This window comes from Cinclus cinclus, chromosome 13, assembly GCF_963662255.1.
Source record: "Cinclus cinclus chromosome 13, bCinCin1.1, whole genome shotgun sequence".
Classification (NCBI taxonomy): Eukaryota; Metazoa; Chordata; class Aves; order Passeriformes; family Cinclidae; genus Cinclus; species Cinclus cinclus.
Window position 1 is genome coordinate 13,969,131 of NC_085058.1, and position 18,156 is coordinate 13,987,286.

The 18,156-nt window shown below is 42.7% G+C and overlaps 1 protein-coding gene across 1 annotated transcript; it reads right to left on the reverse strand.

Moving 5' to 3' along the window:
- Positions 1-1,183: 1,183 nt before the first annotated feature.
- Positions 1,184-18,156, reverse strand: TICRR (TOPBP1 interacting checkpoint and replication regulator). The gene is made up of 22 exons (XM_062501391.1): positions 17,509-18,156; positions 16,692-16,977; positions 15,865-16,103; positions 15,352-15,595; positions 14,699-14,831; positions 13,850-13,992; positions 12,936-13,148; positions 12,155-12,303; positions 11,327-11,421; positions 10,874-10,967; positions 10,627-10,706; positions 10,070-10,306; positions 9,551-9,647; positions 9,260-9,332; positions 8,370-8,510; positions 7,789-7,879; positions 7,206-7,267; positions 6,306-6,461; positions 5,389-5,546; positions 2,923-5,212; positions 1,618-1,722; positions 1,184-1,302 (listed from the first exon to the last, which is right to left on the reverse strand). The coding sequence occupies exons 1-22, from the start codon at positions 18,154-18,156 to the stop codon at positions 1,184-1,186; spliced, it is 5,853 nt and encodes a 1,950-aa protein (XP_062357375.1).

Here is an 18,156-nt window from a genome sequence, read left to right on the forward strand (position 1 = left end):
AAGCAAATCACTGTTAAGCACAGGATTCCACCCCTCTTCCCAGCAGGAAATTAACAGCTTTCCTGCAACAAATAGTATGTCCAGGAAACAAGCTCCACTCAATCCATCTAGTCCCTCAAAACCTTAAAGGCACCTTACAAACCTCTAATTTCCCACACCTTTAGTTAGGATGACCTCACACCATCTTCATAGCTCTCCACTTCCTGTGCAGTCAGTAGACACAGTGGGGTGACTTCCCCAAAATCCTGCTGTGCACAAAGAGATCACTATCCCAAGGGAAAAAATTCAGCCCTTCCAATATTATGCACAATTTTAGCCCCTCGTAGCCTCAATCTCAGGCACTGAACCACAGGTCCTGCTCTCTTCATGGGGTTAGAACACAAATGTGTCACAGGCAACTAAATCACTATTTAATCCATGACTCAGTGTGCTTAGGAATAGTCTTGAAACTCATCTTCAGTTATTCTATCCAAGTTTCACTTCTCAAGGACACTTCCCCAGCCAATTCTCTCTGGCTTACTGCAAGTTTGGAGAAAAGGACAATGAAGTCATTCCATCAGCATCTGCTTATCCAGCAATAGCCAGGAGCAGATACACCAAACCATTCATGATCTACAAAGATGCTCCCAGTTAAATTATCTTTCTCTTTTTCTCTACTCTTGGCACTTGGCTAATTAATTAATCTGCTTGTTATTTTCCCACTAAGCTGTGGCAAACTGGATGCAATTAACAGAGGGATCCATTTAATATCAGGACAAGACACAGCAGGAGCACACAGCTTGTTCTGTACCCATTCGCCTCCAGCATCCTCCTTCCTGCAGCCCCCATCCCTCAAGCCAAAGACAGATTTTGGATTGAAGGACACAATGAAAATTCATATTAGTTTATTTTACAAGAAAGCTGTAGAGAAGTGGCAATTCTCCCTCTTGGCCTGGGAGGATTGGACCTTCACTGCAGAACTCACTCTAAGCTTCCGTTAGCAGAAAAACCAAGTTAGGCTTTGAATGGATGGAAAAAAACCATAAATTTTTAGAGTGGTCCTTACTTCTACTGCCATGTGCTTTCATCCAGTCTCCTACCAACACAAGGCAGATCCAGTCCAGCACCAAACTCCAGTCTTTGATAAAAGGTGTTGGACAGCTGGGATAATACAAAGTTTCCCATGCTGGCCTGGCTCCAAATTTCAGCTGAGCAGCTTTTTCCGTGAGTAAGTCCTGCTCAGGCGATGCCTCCTGGAAGCCATGGTGTGGAATGGAGACAGCTCCTGGTTGGTAGTAATTTGGACAGCATCAGATTCCTCTCCTACAAAAACAGAAAGAAAACATAAAAGCCACAGTTTATCAGAAGTCACTGGTGATTCTAAGAAGCCAAATACCACATGGAGACAACAAGCTGCACTTCCCATGTAGCTGCTCTCTCTTCATTGCTACCTTTCCTCCCAGACTTCCCAGTTCATGCCAAGTTTCTTGAAAGCACATGAGATAGAGACACTGAACACAGTAGTGGCAGATACAGTCACAGGTTTTCTGCCCAAAGCCCAACCCCCAGCACAACATGGTTTTGTTCTTACTAGCTGGAGGCCAGCACAGAGCACAGCCTTTCCTCTCTTGTGCTTACCTTGAACATGCTTTCTCCGAGCTGGTGGTGGGGACAGCAGTGGAGACTGGGTGAGGGCTGCAAGGCTGCTGGCAGAAAGTCCACTCTTCAAGGGTGGAGTGGAACCTGGAGAAGCACAGTGAGATGCTGCAGCAAAACCACTCAACAAATCAAATATTAAGTCTCACACACAGCCTTTACGCTACCTCAAAACTGACATCACTATTAGTGATACTTTTGAGTTTATCTGAAACAAACTCCAGGCTGTCACAGTGGTGTTTTAGCATTTGAGAAAGGTAAATGGCAGTCTGGAATCAGCTCTTAGCACATTTAATTTTCTTAGCTAGTTTAGCAGAAAATCACTTCACTTGTATTAAACACAGGTAATTCACATTTCCTGGAAGAAAACTGTTAACAACCACAATGATCTAAAAATATAAACACAATGTCTGTTGGTACAGAAAGTCTCTTACAGGACCATCTTAAGGCTAAGCACTGCTATTATTTCATGTCCTGAATATGGATCAATTTTGCTTCAAGGTTTGGCCTTTTTTCTGTGATAATGCTGAGTAAGATACTGACTCTGTATACAAATCTTTCCTTGCAAGAGAAAGCAGACACCAAAGCTTAGTGCAGACTACAGAACACCTGCCACAGCTCCCTGTAATTTCTACAGCAATACTGGATTAAGTATTTGAAAGTCAGAAGGCCTTGTGTACAGAGCTGAACAGCCTGTTTCACCGAGGTTAGCTGAAGGGTCTCTAACCACTGCAAAAGCAAGAGGCAGCTCAGACCTATACACCTGATACATTATTGCTAGCAAGGGAATCATTCCTGGTAGCCCTTTCAAAGGGCCCACCACCACAGGCAGAGACTACTGGAGCTCCAATAAACACCAACATCCATAGGACTAACTCCACCAAGACTCCAGTCTGAAGCATGGAAGCAGCCAAGCTTTACACTTACAATTCTTGGCTTCAGAGCTGGATGCTGGGCAGAAACAGCAAGTGGCATCAACACAAACCTGAACAAATCACCACCTGGATGCAACTGGGATCCTCTCTCCTCAAGTTCTCAAACTTTGCTTTTAGCTCCTCCAGCCTCCTGCTCTTTCATATTTCTCTGATCTCTCTTCCATCATTAATACTCCTCATATCCAGTCTGCCTCTCCACATAATTATCTTCCACGTCACCTACAAGCCACCCCCCTTTCACCTCACTCTCCCTCAGATAATTACACAGAAAACAATTGTGTTCTTGTTTTAGTCTAACCTCCATTTTAACCACACCTGAATTTCAACAGTGTCTTTCATGCCATTTAATTACCTGACAAAAGGAAGACATCATCATCCCCTAGACAACTGTGCTGCTCCAGAGTTTTGAGAGCACACACTCCTTGTTTCTCAGCAAGTACAGAGTCTGTCCTTGATTTACTTCTGTTGCCCTCATCTGTGGAAAAACCAGTGAGATCCAAACTGCCCCTATCAGCACACGATCTCTTGGCACTGTGATTCTCCTCCTTTTCTGGTGATAGGTAAGTAAAGACCCGCTTCCGAGATTTCAAGCCAAAAGTTCCCATGGCAGAGTCTTCATCAGCCCTTGGTTCAGAGTCACTAGGAGATGCCTGATCCTGGAGCCTGCAAATTCCTTCCAGTTCAAATTCCCCAAGAGTATTTGTTACTTTGCTGCTGCAGTGTTCTGAGATCCTCATCGTTCTCTCTCTGCCTGCTGACACCCGTGTCCGTTCATCAGCACTCCTCTCGCTCTGACCACAGCTCACATTCGCAGTGCTGCCTGCTGCTCTCTTCCTCCGAGGCCAGTCATTGATGGCATCAGGAGTAGTCTTCCCCTTCTGCTTTGGAGAAGGTGTCCGGAGAGCTCCTGCTTCCAATGGGAACGGGGAGGTGACAGTAGAGGCACAGCTTGTTGGGGTGTATGACTGGCATATGTAGGTTTGTCCTGCACTTTTCCCAGGTGTACTATGGAAAGAACGGCAGCAGGATGGAGAAACACAGGCAGCTGCTAGTTTTCCTGGGTGCTTGCTGCACCAGGTCATAGCAAAATCACTGAAGGGGCTTTCTCCTCCCCTAGGTTTGCTGACACTTGCTTCAGGTTGAACTTCCAACGATGAGCAAGAGCCAATTTTCTTAATGCGAAGCTTGGGCAGGCCTGAAGCTTGCATTTCCATTTCCACTTCGTATGTTGGCGAGCTGGCAGAAGGAAGTTTGCAATGACTTTCAGGAGTTGAGAACTTGGCTACACACTGTGGCTCTCCCATGCGTGCTGCAGCCTCCCGCTGCCTCCTGTCTGCAGTGCAACGCAGGGAATAGGCAGGAGGAGACTTCTGCATGGGAGGTGAAGTTTTCAGGGCAAATCTGCAGCGTCTCTTGAGACTTGGAGCTTTCAGTCCCATATATTCTTCCTTCAGCAGAGTTGTTCCTTCCAAGTCATCACTAGCTGTTTGAAAATCACTTGGGAAAGACTCACAGGTGTTTGCACTACAGCTCTCCCACTTAACTGATGGTTCACAGTCTCTCTCAGCATTCTGTGCATGTTCCTGCCCTCCAGCAAAAGGTTTTGGAGACAAATGGTTTTCCAAGTTGTCCAAGTTCTCCCTTGAAGGAGACTTTTGAGACACTCTATCCATCTGTTTATTTTTCTCCAATACAAAAGTATTTTCAGTAACTTGGGACTGATGAAGCTGAAGGCTTTCTACAGAACAGTTACCACCACTATCATGACAACTGTCCTCTTTTTCTGTAAGTGTTGCACGTATGAAGCTCTCTCCTCTAGAACCTGGTTCATGTTTGGCCTGCTTGGATGTGTGAAGCAGGGATCTCAGTGAAGTGCCAGCAATACCTGGAGTCTTTTGAGAAGATGGTTTAGGTGCACCAGGTTCCCAGTCAGACTCCCCAGCCTGTGTGTGGGAAGCAGAGCAGCTTGTGTTTGTGGAACTTTCACAGAGTGGAGAATTGCAGAGAGGCTCAGGCCTCACAGCAAGTTGAGGTATTTCTGTACTCAGTGGGCTGGTACATAACTTTGAACCTGGATCTTCAAGTTTCCTGGGCGTCCTTTCAGGTGCTTGAGATAAGTGATCTGACTGCACCTGAATTTCCTTTGTGAGGATCTGCCTTCGAGCACAAACTGGAGATGCTAATTTTGAGAGGTATCTCAAGGAACGTCTTGGAGCCTGAAGTTCTGTAAAACAGCTTGCTTGGATGGCAGAGGGGGAAGAAGAAGCAGCTGGATTTGAATCTGTTGGAAGTAATGCAGAGGCCTTGAGCCCTGTGAGCCCTTCACGTTTTGGTGTTTGCAAGGCAGGCTCTTTCCAAGGAGGGGAAAATGTTAGTGCTACACAACAGTCCTCAGCAGCTCCTTGCAGTAAGTGAACCCTCTTGCTATCAGTTAGCACAGATGGAGACTTGACCTTTTGTGCAGGATGAGAAAAGTACTTTCCCAAACATTTAGCTACAGTCTGCTTAGCTGCTGGACTTTTGCCAGGTGTCTTCTCCAGCTTCTGTGGCGTCCTGTGGACTGTGCGAGGCGATCTCCTTGGGAGCTTGCTGGCAGAATTTAGTGGCTTCTGGGCAAATTTATGAGGTGTTTTTCTAGGAGTCTGCAGGGGAAAAATAATTAAAGAGTATTATCTATCCATCTTCATGTTTACTTCCCAAGATTTGAAACATAAAAAGCCCATTGGTTGAGACATAACAAACACTAAATTTAAGATGCTGATGAATGGAGGAGAAAATGAGGATGGTAGAAAAGAGAAAAGGAGGTGACTATTTCTACCTGACATGAGGGAAGCTCCTCTAAGTGTAAGGAATCTTTTCTCGTTCTTCTCCTCCCAGGTGAATGCTTCACTGCAGGACTACACATGTCAATGACAGCACCAAAGAAAAACCTCTTGGGAGTCTGAACAGGGGGGCTCTCAGAATGCTGGTTAAGGCCTATAAAATGCAACAATTTAACTAATTAACTAAGTACAATTTAACTAATAGAAAATGTAACATACCACAATTGTCTGAACCATGTCAGATGTGTGGAAAACTAGTGTAAAAAGCTCATATCCCTGGCATGTTGTTTTCTAACCAAGAGTTAAAGCTTCACCAGAATTATTGTTATTTCCCATTATGAAATTAATATCCATCTGTAGAAAGAATGCTCCAATGGTAAAAAAAGATATAAAATACCTCAGCCTCTTATTCTATTTATAGCTTGTAGCTTTAGATAGTTCTGGTTCATGACTAAGGATTCTAATAAGTAGAACATAAAGAACTAAGTGTCACCATTTTTAGCTGATAATCCTACTGAGAAAGCCTGCAAAGAAGATCCCATCAGTCATTGCTTTATGCTGCCACAGAGTAGACTGCAAGTAAGCTATAGGATTTCTGTCCCATATTTCACAAGGATTTTACTGCATTTAAGGAATGCAGACTGACAATCAGTGGTATTCTGTTAGATGGGCCTGACTGGTTTGTTAAGTTGGCAGTGAATTCGTCATAGAAACAGCTGCCTTACCATCCTCAAAATTCAGATTACCAATTAAAAAATAATTACTGAGGATGAATTTCTGTCTATGGAAGATATTACATGACAGCTCTTAGCTTCTTACAGTCTCTTGTCGAGCCAAATCAAATCAAAGTCAGAGCTATCCATGCCAGCTTTTCAGATCAGCAGTATCAGTCTGCTCAAATCCCACTCAGTACCTTCTACATCCTGCAGTTTACAGCTCTCCTTTTCTTGTCCTTGGTGGAGGTGCTGTGAATTTTTTGAGCTGGGTTGTGTAGTGGAATAGAAGGCACCATAGCAGGTCCTATTCAAAGTTAGCTGTTTGATGCGTGGGCTTCTTCTCAAACCTGCTTCTGAAAAAGCAAGGACATTGGAGATTGAGCCTTCTTTCCCCCTCAGCAATGGGCACATCATCAGGAACAGTTCACAACTGCAAGGGACATACTCTCAGAAGAAACTTCTCAACAGATACCAAGTAGGTGAAGAAAAAGTTCTGTTTTCTTGAGAATTTGGAATATTTATGCATACAAATCTCCTTTTAAAGTATGATGCCCCTCTTCTACCTTATGATTACTCTCATTCCTCTTTAGCAATTATATGGAAAGGAATGATGGGAAAAGCCATGTTCAATGCAAGTTACATCCAAATTAAAGGATGGGTTAATGCTCTTGTCTCTTTTCCCTAATAATTTCATTTTCCTGCTTGCCCAGACATGCTGTTTTTTAATTCCCTTCTGGGGAAAAGGAACAGCAGTAGCCAGCATAAGAGACACTTTCCAGAGCCAGGTGTCTGTCTGTTACAGCAGAAATCAGAGCAAAAATAAGCATGTGCTGGTTTGACAGTAATTATAGCAGTTCAGAATCTTGTTCACCCTTCAAGTCCTTCACATTTTTTCATTAAAAGACTTACTATCCACCTCTCTTTCTTAACTTCCACTGTACAGAGCAGTTAAAGCAGTGAGCAGCAAGTGGTTCTGTCAGAATAGAATAGTACAACACTTCTGGACTGACTTATCATGAATTAGCCAAATCAAAGAACACTCATCTTACAAGCTACAATACAACCAAACCACCTTTAATGAAATTATCAGTGTTTACCATATATGGTCTTCTCTGGAGATTCTTCTACAACACCAGTCTCACAACCTGGATCAGAAGACCTTGAGAAACAAGACATTCTGGGTTAGCATACTGAGCACATTTACAGGAACAGAATTTGCCACAGAGACCGAAAAGCAGTGCTCTACTCTACACCAATATATTGCTTTGGGGCTACTCTAAAGGAGCAATTAGTAAGCACTTTGCCTCCTGTTGACATGTAATTAAGTATGGGTAGCTCCCTAGATGTACAAGTAACAGTTCTACATAAAAGAAAGTGCTACAATTCAGTCTGAGGTCCACAAAATACAGCAGAAGCCTTTTCTTTAGTAGCCCTTGAATCAGCAACTGAACCTAAACAGGTATTAGCTGCAAGAATTCATGCAGCTTGACTTGCATGATGAAGCAAGCAGTATTTCCCCCAACTTAAGCAATGGCATTTAGCCTCCACTGGTTCTCTTACTACCTTAAGTGAAGAACTTCTTACCCACAGTGATACCTGGTAATTCTTCTCATACCTATTAATTAAGCATCAATTAATTAGATAGCCAATACATACTGAAGAAATTCAGAAAGAACTCACCGGCCTTTGATCTGCTTGTGTAGGAGTCTCCTAGACACCTGCTTATGTATTGGTGTTTCTGCAACTCTCTTGGTCAACAACTTGCGATGATCTAAAAATCATGAAAGAGCTGTAACATCACACAACTATAAAGCACTTGGAACAAATAAATAAATGCAGTTTTGTACAGGCTTAAGCTTGACAGTCAATTTAGAATATCTGTGCTGTCTCCCAGCACTCACAAGCTATCATTATTTCACTCCAGTGTCTACACCTCCCTCCCACTCTCTCAATATTATTAGTAGTACTATGTCAGACATAGTTAACCTATTGAGATAATTTCATTCTTTGTCTTTATTTCACAGATCCTTTCTCAACCAAACATTTTTAACTTTTATTTTCTTTATGAGATGTAAAGAGCTCAGTAAAATCAGGTTTCAGTTTCAATAGCATCATTATTCATCTAAACACCACAGCAATGACCTCTTTTTACTCTTTATTAAAAACAAATCATAATTGTTTCACAGAACTGAGAATGCAAAAATAGGAATTTTAACAAAAGTTCTTCCATAACAATCCTAAATGTGCAAGTCATATCCTACCTTTGTTGCCCTCACTGCTGCATTTGTATTTTAGGCCTTCCACAGCAGATACTGACTGGCTTCTAAGCATCTTTTTCAGTGACCTTTTTGATGGTGAATGCATCTCTTCATTGAAGAGATTCCTCCTTACCTTTGTAACCTCTGTGAGGCAAGAAAAGCAAGACAAGATCAGATTACAAGGAAAAGCAGAACAAAAAAAAAAAAAAAACCAAACAAAAACCCCCAAAACAACAACAAAACAAACAAACAAACAAACAAACACACAACCAAAGGCCAGTGTTCAAGTGTCAGGCCACTAGGGATAGAACATACCAGCAGGGAAAGACAACTTTTTAGAGGCAAAAAAGCTTTGAAAAGTTGGGTTTTTTCTACTACTGGAACATGTCCTCCTTTAAATCCATTCCAGCCTTCTCTTCTGAATTTGTACTATTTGCATTATTCCAACAACAAGCTACAAGCAGATGCCATAGCAGAAAAGGCAGACAGTCAGTGGCCCATGTGGAACATTAGCTGCACAACAAAATCTCAACCAAAGCATATCTTGGTTCAGAGACCACATGTGAGATTTATTTTTATGAAGCATTTGTGGGGATATATCCTATTTTCAGATATAGTTCGTTCTTGTCCCCATTTTCTTTTCAGGACAGAGAAGATGGAAATAATTTCAGGAGTCAAGGTTTTCTTTTGAGGACACAAAATTTAAGTTTTCTGTGTATGAGTACACAGAATACTGTGTATTTTTTCCCCTCAAAGTTTTTGCACAACTCAGCAAAACTTCCTTCAGATTTCCAGCATGCCTCAGCATAATTTCATCATGGCTCAGTAAAATTTACAGGGACAACATGTGCTGAAGATGCACCTTTCCATGAACAAGCCAGGAGTCAATATACCTTGCACTGCCTCTTTCTGTGGCAAAGGCATCTGCTGAGACTTCTCAGTGGCATGGTAGGAACGCAAGTTCTCCTGAAACAAATGAGAAATCAGTCTCAGCAGCAGTGCAGTGTTATGTTTAAGTATGAACATTAACTGTAAGCTCTGAACCACACATTATTTCATTTTCTCCTTCGAAACAATTTGATCTCTGTACAGCTGATACATGGCACACTTACTAAGGGAATACAGAGCAAGAGTTTTTGCAGTTAAGCATCACAACACAGACAATCCTTCTGGAAGAATTTTACCTTTCTGATGGGGTTCTTGGCTACCTTGGGAATCTCAATTTGACGCAAGTTCTGTGGTGCTTCTGTCATGCTCCTGTGTCTGGCTAACACATTATTCCTTTAGAAAATACGTAAAAGTTAAGTTAATATGAGATGAAAAGCACAGTTATCAACCTAGTGACAATTAAACTTAGGTGTGACTCAAGATAGAAAGTGTTTACCTAAATTCAAATTGCAAACTACATTGATGCCTCACTTACTACAACAGTGGGTAATGATTTGCAATATAAAAAGCTATTCCTAAGGTTGGTATTGGAATTAATTCACAATTTGTTAATATGAACACAGAATCCCCAACAGAGATCACCAGTAAACCACTTTTAACTTTAACAATATAGATCAGCTACTGCAAGAATATAACATGTTTTTCCTCTCATGGAAGATGCTCCTGAAACCTACTTTTGCATAGCATATAAATACAGAACAAAGACTGTATTTTTTATAGTAAACAAAATGCTGCCTCCTGTTTGGAATTGCTACCTTCTCTTTTTGGCAGATCTGGTGCGCAGCTCCTCCAGCTGATCACTCTCAGTGCAAACAGCACTGGGAGTTAAGACAGATGATAAAGAGGGAGGAAGACCTGGAGATTTGCTATCCAGAGTCATGGAATCATCACTGAAGAAGTCTGAAGGCAGAACTGATGCCAGCTTCGGAGGTATTTGTGTACCCAGACCATAATAAATATCTCCAAGGGTCTTCGGTATAGAATTCATATACCTGGAACATCAGAGAGAACCACATGAAATACACCCCTCCTCAAAACTGTTGGTATTTCAAACCCAAGGTGTGAACTAAATCCTTGTTCTTATATGTCAATTTAAAAACAACAAACTAAATATCAACTGGGTTTTTTCATTAGTTTACTTATCAGCTACTTTTTCTTTAACCAAAATATAAGCATAATAAAGAGAACACATCTAAATTTTTGAGAATTACAAAGATGCAGTAAATCAAAGCCACTGATTGCTATCTACTTACAGACAACATTCAACCCAAACCACAGTCCCCAGCAACACAAGTCATGCCAAATAACTTACAATTCTAATATTTCCTCTAGAAACTTTGTAAGATAGGCTGGGTCTTCAGTCAGACATAAAATGCGCAGCATATCTGTCACCTGGAAGAGAAAGTCAGGTGGCAAAATGGATTAAGGTGTGACAGCTGCAGCAGCAGATATTTTAGTAAGGAATATAAAGTGTTAGTGCAAAATCAAAGGAAAAGCAGGTTCCAGGTCCACATTTCTAGTGCCATGCAGAAACACAACCTGGTTTATACTTTACTTGCCTCTTCTAACAGCTGCTCCATTTCCTCAGTGTTGCTTTGCAGAGAAGGGCACTGAAGGCACAACTCAAGGCGCAAAAATACCTGAAGTCGGCACCTAGGAAAACAAGTAATTATTCACCACCTCTTTTTCCAAGGGAAACAGCAGATTTACTGCAAAAGGTGTGCTCAAAAAAGCAATGGGAAGTGGTTCCTTTTGACAGCAAAATTTAGTTAGCATTTCATTTTGCTGGCAAGGGAGATGCCTCATTCCAGATATAGGCCGCAGTGCTTATCACACAGCACGGGTATATTTGCATTTAATTAAATGGTTTTACTGCAACCAGATATTCCCCTTGAAATATTTGCCCCATGAAAATACTCTTCCAGTTGTACAAAAAAAAAAAAACCACCATTAAAAACTGCTAACCAACTCCACAATATCTCAGAAGCTGAAGTAAATACAGTGTCTCATACTCTCTGACTTTAGTGTCCTTCTGTGAGCCATACTGTTGTCTGAGAATTTTGCTGGACTTCAGGAGATGGTTTCTGACTCTTCCCACACAGGCCACCTGCAGACACATAACGACAGCAAGAACTTCAAAACTGTTCCCTGTCTGTATGGCACATTCCTCCCTTATCCCCAGGTTAACCCCCCAACCTATTTTTTGGAAGTAGTTATGTTTTTTCCTTTACTTTCAAGGAAAGGAATTACTTTTCCTTTCAGTAGCAAAGTTATGACACAGAACAAATTAGAGCTTGAAATCACAAAGGCCTCTTGCTCGCAGCTTCAGGCCTTCTTCACCCTGGATCCACTTTGGATTTGTCTCTCACCATTTTTTTGTTAAATTAATCACAGCTTTACCGGTTTTGGTTCCAGATTATTATAAGCCTATAAATAGTGCTAAAGACTCTAAGAAAGACCTTGAAAAATTTCTCTTTCCTGGCAAAGCCAGGCCTATATTTGCCATGAAATGCAAAAACAAAAGATGCACCTTCTTTAAAACACAGTTTGCAAGAATGTTTTTAAAGTACTCTTTGAAATTAGAATTTGTAAGGAGGTCAGTGTAAAGAAAAGATGTTGTGCAACACCTAGCAAAGTTGTAAAGTGATAACTGAACTGGATTTTCCTATATTTTACAAGCATCCAGTTTTTCACTATTGAGTCCTCACAGATAGAAGCAGTCAGTGACCATGATGCAACTTCACATAAAACTTCAGGGAATACAAAGGAAAGGCTGCCCAATATAGTAAAAGTTCTAACTTCCAGATCAGTAACAACCCCACCCACATGCTCTTACTCACCTCCTTCTCTTTGGCATCTTGTATTTTCAAGAATCTTTTAATGGCCATGATCATATTCTGGGCACATGCAGATGAAGGAATTCCCTCAGCAACAGCCTTCTGGTAGCTTGCAGTCAAGTGGGACTGCAGCTCCTCCTCTGTTTGGAACTCTGCAAGGAAATTGTCTCCATTAACTAAATGCATGTTCACCACACCTCACTGATAAAATATTAATCCCAGCTGAAGCAGGGAACAGAAGAGGCAACAATAAATATTTCCTCCAGCAATTGTACATCCAGACCACAGCACACTAACAGAGGCAGTCCCAGGTCAAGGCCTATGACATATTACAGGCTAAATCAATCCTATAATCAATAAAGGTCAGGCTACTGTAGTAGTCAAGAAATGCCCTTTATTTCTGCCTAATTAGTAAACAGGGCTGCATTTCCAGTTACACCCTGATGAGCGCTTCCCTCTATTCCTTTTCGTTAAAAAAAATTTAAAAGTAATCCTTATTGCTTTTTTTCAGATGGACACAAGGCAAGAAACTAACCCCAGAAGCAGCTATAACACTAGGTTGTAAAGAATCAGAAACTAAATGGCAGAAGAGTGGGAGAAAATGTCTCGTCTGCTATGCTGAAGATACAGAAACTCAAACACTGATCTACTCCTTCATACTGAATACTCCATTATTATCCTCTGCTCTCCCTTCCATAAAAATCCTCTATGACTCCTATATCAGGATATGAAAAGTTCATATGAGATATATAAGTACAGAAAGATAACAGGTCTTAACACACACCACTTGATGTTTTAAGTGCTTTTGCCTTTGCTTCCACCTTTTCATCCAATCTTTTTGCTGCAAGCTTTTGCGGAACCTTCTCATTCACTGCTGGTGGCACAGCATCAAGTTGAAACTTCTGAGCTTTTACATTCAGTCTTGCTACATTGAGCATCTGCAGGGATCTGGGCATGGTCTTCATCTTCTGCCTGACTGGAGTTCGGGGAACACCACCTGCAATACCAGAAGAGAGAGTTCTACCATCAGGCACACTGGGGCAGGAACTCCATCCAAGGTAGAGAACATTAAATTCTGTGTTACTGTGAACTTAGTTACCTCCTGGAGGAAAACATGGCCCAAAAGGTTGGTATTTCTTCATGAAATCAACCTCTAGCCAGTGTAGCAGGCAGCTACTTCTCTAAATAAAAAGCCAGGTGCATATTGCTCTGCATAAGAACTTGTATAGGTTTAATCAGAAGTTATATTTATAGGCAGCAATCTTATGTCACAGAAATAGAAACAGCTGACAGAGCAGGACTTGCAGATACATGAGGCTAGGGTAAAGTCAACTCTAGTTAGTGTAGAGAAATGCAATGATTAAACTCTTTTAGAAAAAAAGTGTTTTATTTCTCAAACTAGAACAAAATTGAGAGAGGCTGCAATACTTACTAGTAGTTGGAGTAGTCCCTGTTCCAAAAGCTAATTAAACTGCAGAGCTCTGCATGCTGCTTTTAAGTGCTTTCTCAGCCACTGCACAGCTCTCAATTACAATTATTTGGGTTCTACTACAGGACAAACCTAATACTTACAAGTAAATGAGACTGTCCCTAAATAAAAAAATCTAAAGCATGGCACTAATTAAGAGTACAGATCTCTGGAGTTCATGCATCATCTTTTACTGACAACACGCACACACAATCCCCAAGTATACATACGTCTTTTTTTGTTATTTCCTGGTCCAGCTGCAGCAGAGGTTTCACTGAATTTTCTCTGATACAGCTCAGATAGACTTTCTGAGAGCTCCACATCAGATTGGTCTGCGTCATTCTTCCTGTCAGCACAAGGAACCTGCAGGAGCCTATATGAAAGAACAGTACTGCTATCAAAAAAGGTGGGAGTAGGAGGCATATCCCTTCTTTCCTGAGGACAGAAATAAGGTTTTCTATAGATTCCAGTCTGCAGCAATATACTGCAAGTAGCTCACACTAGAAATTCTTCCAGCACCTGTTCCCCAAGACTTAGGAGATGCAGAAAATTCAAATGCTCTTAAAATGCTGGAAACAAGCATTACATTAATGTACAATGGATGTGGCACTGACCTGTACCACAAAACTAAATGAGTAGCTTTGTGCTTTCTAAACTACCCTACATTAGGCTCTTTTGTTTCACTCAGCAAGGTCTTTGAAGAAAGCAAGCTTATTCATTCCAAATAAACACCAACTGTGAGAACACAACCACATCTTCAGTATCTTGCACTGGATCTTACCGTCCCATATAAGCTGAAACTTGTCATTTCCCAAGTAGCTTAAGGTCATTTTAAGTGACCTTTATAACTCCTGAAACTACCAAGACTTTAATCCATGCAAACTGATACCCAAACATCCTGTTTTCAGTTTCTTTTGTCTAATTATTTCACCAAGAGATAAGCCACCAGTAAACGGAGTACAGAAATAAAAGCAGTAGAGAGGCACTTAATTCTAGAACTCTAAGCAATGCTACAGCCTTACTCCCTCAAAAGGAAGCAAAAGTCCTTGATTATTGCTCAGAGACATTTAGAAAAATACCTGAATGACTCCATCAGATCTGAGCTTGCTCCACAAGCATTGGATGCAGGATACCATGCTTCCAGTACTGAAGGATGCCAGCTCCCTGTATGGGACAGTTCCCTTTGGACCCATCCTGGCACTGGAGTTTCTTCTCCTGCAAGCAGACACACACATACACAAAAATGAGAAAAGCTGAACTATGGCAGAAGGTCCCAGCCTTCAGAAGCTCTAAGACAAAGGTTCCCACATCTTTGATCCTCGAGAGACAATTTCATACCCAATATACCAGAAGATGAGAATATTCACTCTAAGACAAAATACACATGTAAAAGCTGCTTCCTTGCTGCAGTCCCACCCAAAGGCTTTACTGGCCAGGGATGGCCCATGTGAAATATTTTAAGGAATCCTCCTTCTAAAAGCATGTCCTCAGGTACATGCAGCTGTGCTTTATCTGCAAGCTAGTGGAAACTAACACTCTGTCAAATAAAACAGAAAGCCACACGCTTACAGATTTCTTTCTGCATCACATCACAAGGCCTTAACTACAGATGACACAATGAACAAGTCCCAAAAATGAGACTCCTCTAGGAGAAAATCATTAACTTTAGATTTTTTCCACTGCAGGTCTGGAGATGATCAAAAGATGGAATTTTGCATTTCCTGATACCTACCCAGACTGGCCAGAGAATCTTCCACTGACATGTCAATTTTACTCAACACACTATTCACAATTTCTGGCAGGTGAGTAGCACAGTCTTGAGAAGAGTCTTCCACTACAGCTCCTTCAAGATTGCATCCCTGAGTTTCAGCAGTCTTCTCAGGACCAAGCACAGTCAGAACTGCAGTATCCTCAGAAAGTGGTGACAGAACAGCAGTGCAGGGACACCAAGTTTTAGACAGTGATACTTCAGCAATCTGCATTTCAAAAAAAAAAGAAAAAGAAAAGGTGGGGGAAAGTTTATGTTATCTAGAAATACAGAGACCTACCTAAGGAGCACAGATACTTTCAAGCATGTTATCATGCTACAGAGTTACATTATATAAAAAAAAGTCCTGAATTTTGCTTCAAACGAGCAATCTACAATGCAGTGTCTATTATTGTCTTCACAACATGAAACTGCCATCCCTTTTGTCACAGTTCAACTCAGAGCAGGTATTAGTTTAAGGCACAGAGGAAAATTTACCATGTGCAATCCTTCAGCCACCAGACACTCCAACAGCTGATGAAACAGAGACCTGTTACATTCTCCCTGCTCAGCCGGTGAGCTCTGCAGTATCCAGCTCTCTGTGAGGAAGTGGCCAGCCTGTGCCAAGCTCCAACCCGTCAAGCTTCCTTTCAGGAAGATGCTGACTGGACACTGTAGTTGTCTTTGGCTCATGGCAAGAGGTACCAGCATCACAGCACAGCTTTCCCGTTTCTTCTCTCCTGTGCAAGCATAGGACAAAGTAAAAGTCTGAAAGCAAGTAAAAAAGGTTTCTCCATTTAGGTGAAGAGACGACTTCAATGTCAAAAAAGTGAGCTCCAAGGTTAAACAGGGAATATACTCTACAGTAAGTGTGTTACAGAACTGACCTCTTTCCCACACTTTCAAGGAGCTGAGTGCATGGAAGCACCACTAAAGAAAGACCCCATGCATAGTGCATGCTGCTTTACAGCTAATCTATTTTCTTCGGAAAGGGCTTTTAATCTGTGCTCTTATTTTAGCTAAATTGAATAATTTATGAGAAAACGGAGTACACCTCTATAAGGTGTGACCAGCTAAGAGCTCTTCATCCAAACTTCTGAGAGCATGGAAGACTGAAGAGGCTAAATCAGAAACACAGGCTCACAGTTCTCATATGAGAAGAAGTAGAGCAAAAGCAAAGCATCTTTTAAAAGAAAAGCATCTAGGCTTTTAAATATGTGAAGTTACTTCTCCACACACTATTCACAGAAGAAGCTCATCAAGGACCCTGCATGAGAGATCAGTTACTACCATGCACATCTGTTTTTCTTTCCTTTTATTATTACCTGGCATGCTGAGAAACAACGTTCCTTCTTGCTGGGGAAACACTGATCGATACACGGATGGCCTGGAGAACAAACAGTTCAAAGTCGCATCCAGGGGCAGAAGCTTGGCCCAAGGCACAGCCTGTGGCACTGGGAACCTAGAATCTCCAAGGAAGCCAGGAGCAGCATCTTCCCTGGGGTGACTCAAACAGTGTACCAAGGTTTCAGCTGGCAAAATGGTGCCTCCCATCTTACAAATCACTTCAAACATTGTCCAGTAGCCACCATGATCTGGGCATTCAATCAGCTGAAATAAAAGTAACAGAGATGTCTCAAGTGAAGGTTGGTAGTGAGAAAGCTTTCGTGCAAACAAATAAAAATTGTGCTTTTTCAGAAAAGCTGGCATATGAAACATATCTATACCACCTAAATATGATGCTTTCTGAGTGGTGTTATCAGCCTTCATAGGAGCCTAACAAAGTAAATACTATTCCCAGCGAATTAAAAGCTAGCAATATTTTCAAGCATTTTTTAAATCTGATATCTACAAACCTGAACTATCAGGCAGCTTATCTGCAATTCTAAACAGCTGTAACACCCCTCTAAGTCAAAGCATAAGACATCCCATCAATAAACACCGTACAGCTACTGCAGATGTACCTCAGTCTCCATGTGGATGACTCCATTCCAGATTTCAGTCCCTTGCTGAAGATTATGTGACAGTAAGTGAAACCTGGCACGGTTCCCTACCACCCAAAGATTACTTATGCCAGAAAGCAGCGTGGGAGACGTCTCGCTAGTGCTCACAGCTGAAAGCTGCGCAGTATAACCTCGTTACCTGAGCCCAGTCGGCAGTGTCCACCCAGAACAGGGTGATTTTCTGCTCCACAAGCAGCTCCTGGACACTCTTGGGCACGAGTTTCTCCGCCAGCTCCTGCGCCGTAGGCGGCTCTCCAAGGGAGGAGGGGGCGTCGTTGCCCGACACGAACTGCCGGAGCTCCCTCCGCGAGTGCGGACAGGGCGAGAACACGAACACGGCGTTCACGAAGCCCTCGGGCGGCGCCTCCGGGGGCTCTGGGGCGGCCAGCCCCGTCCTGCGGCTCCTGCGGGGCGGCTTGGCGGGGGACGCGATCTCCGGGCGGTCCCACTGGAAGTCGAGCAGCGTCTCCTTGAGCCCGCTGTGCGTGAGGGCGGCGCGCGGCGCGGGGCCGGGCAGGGCGGCGGGGGCCCGCGCCCCGAGCCGCTCCGCCAGCTCCTCCTCGAACCGCTCCCAGGCGCGGGGACCCGGCTGGCGGAATCCGCCGCCCCGCGAGGCACCGCCACGGCCGCCGAGCGAGTCGAAGAAGCGGAAGGCCCAGCGGAGACGGGAGAGGCCGAAGCGGCAGCCCAGGAGGGTGAGGAGCCGGAGGGCGCCGCGCTGGAGCCGCTCGCGGCGCGCGGGGCCGGCGGTGTCCAGCAGGAACACGGCGCTGTGCGAGCACGACAT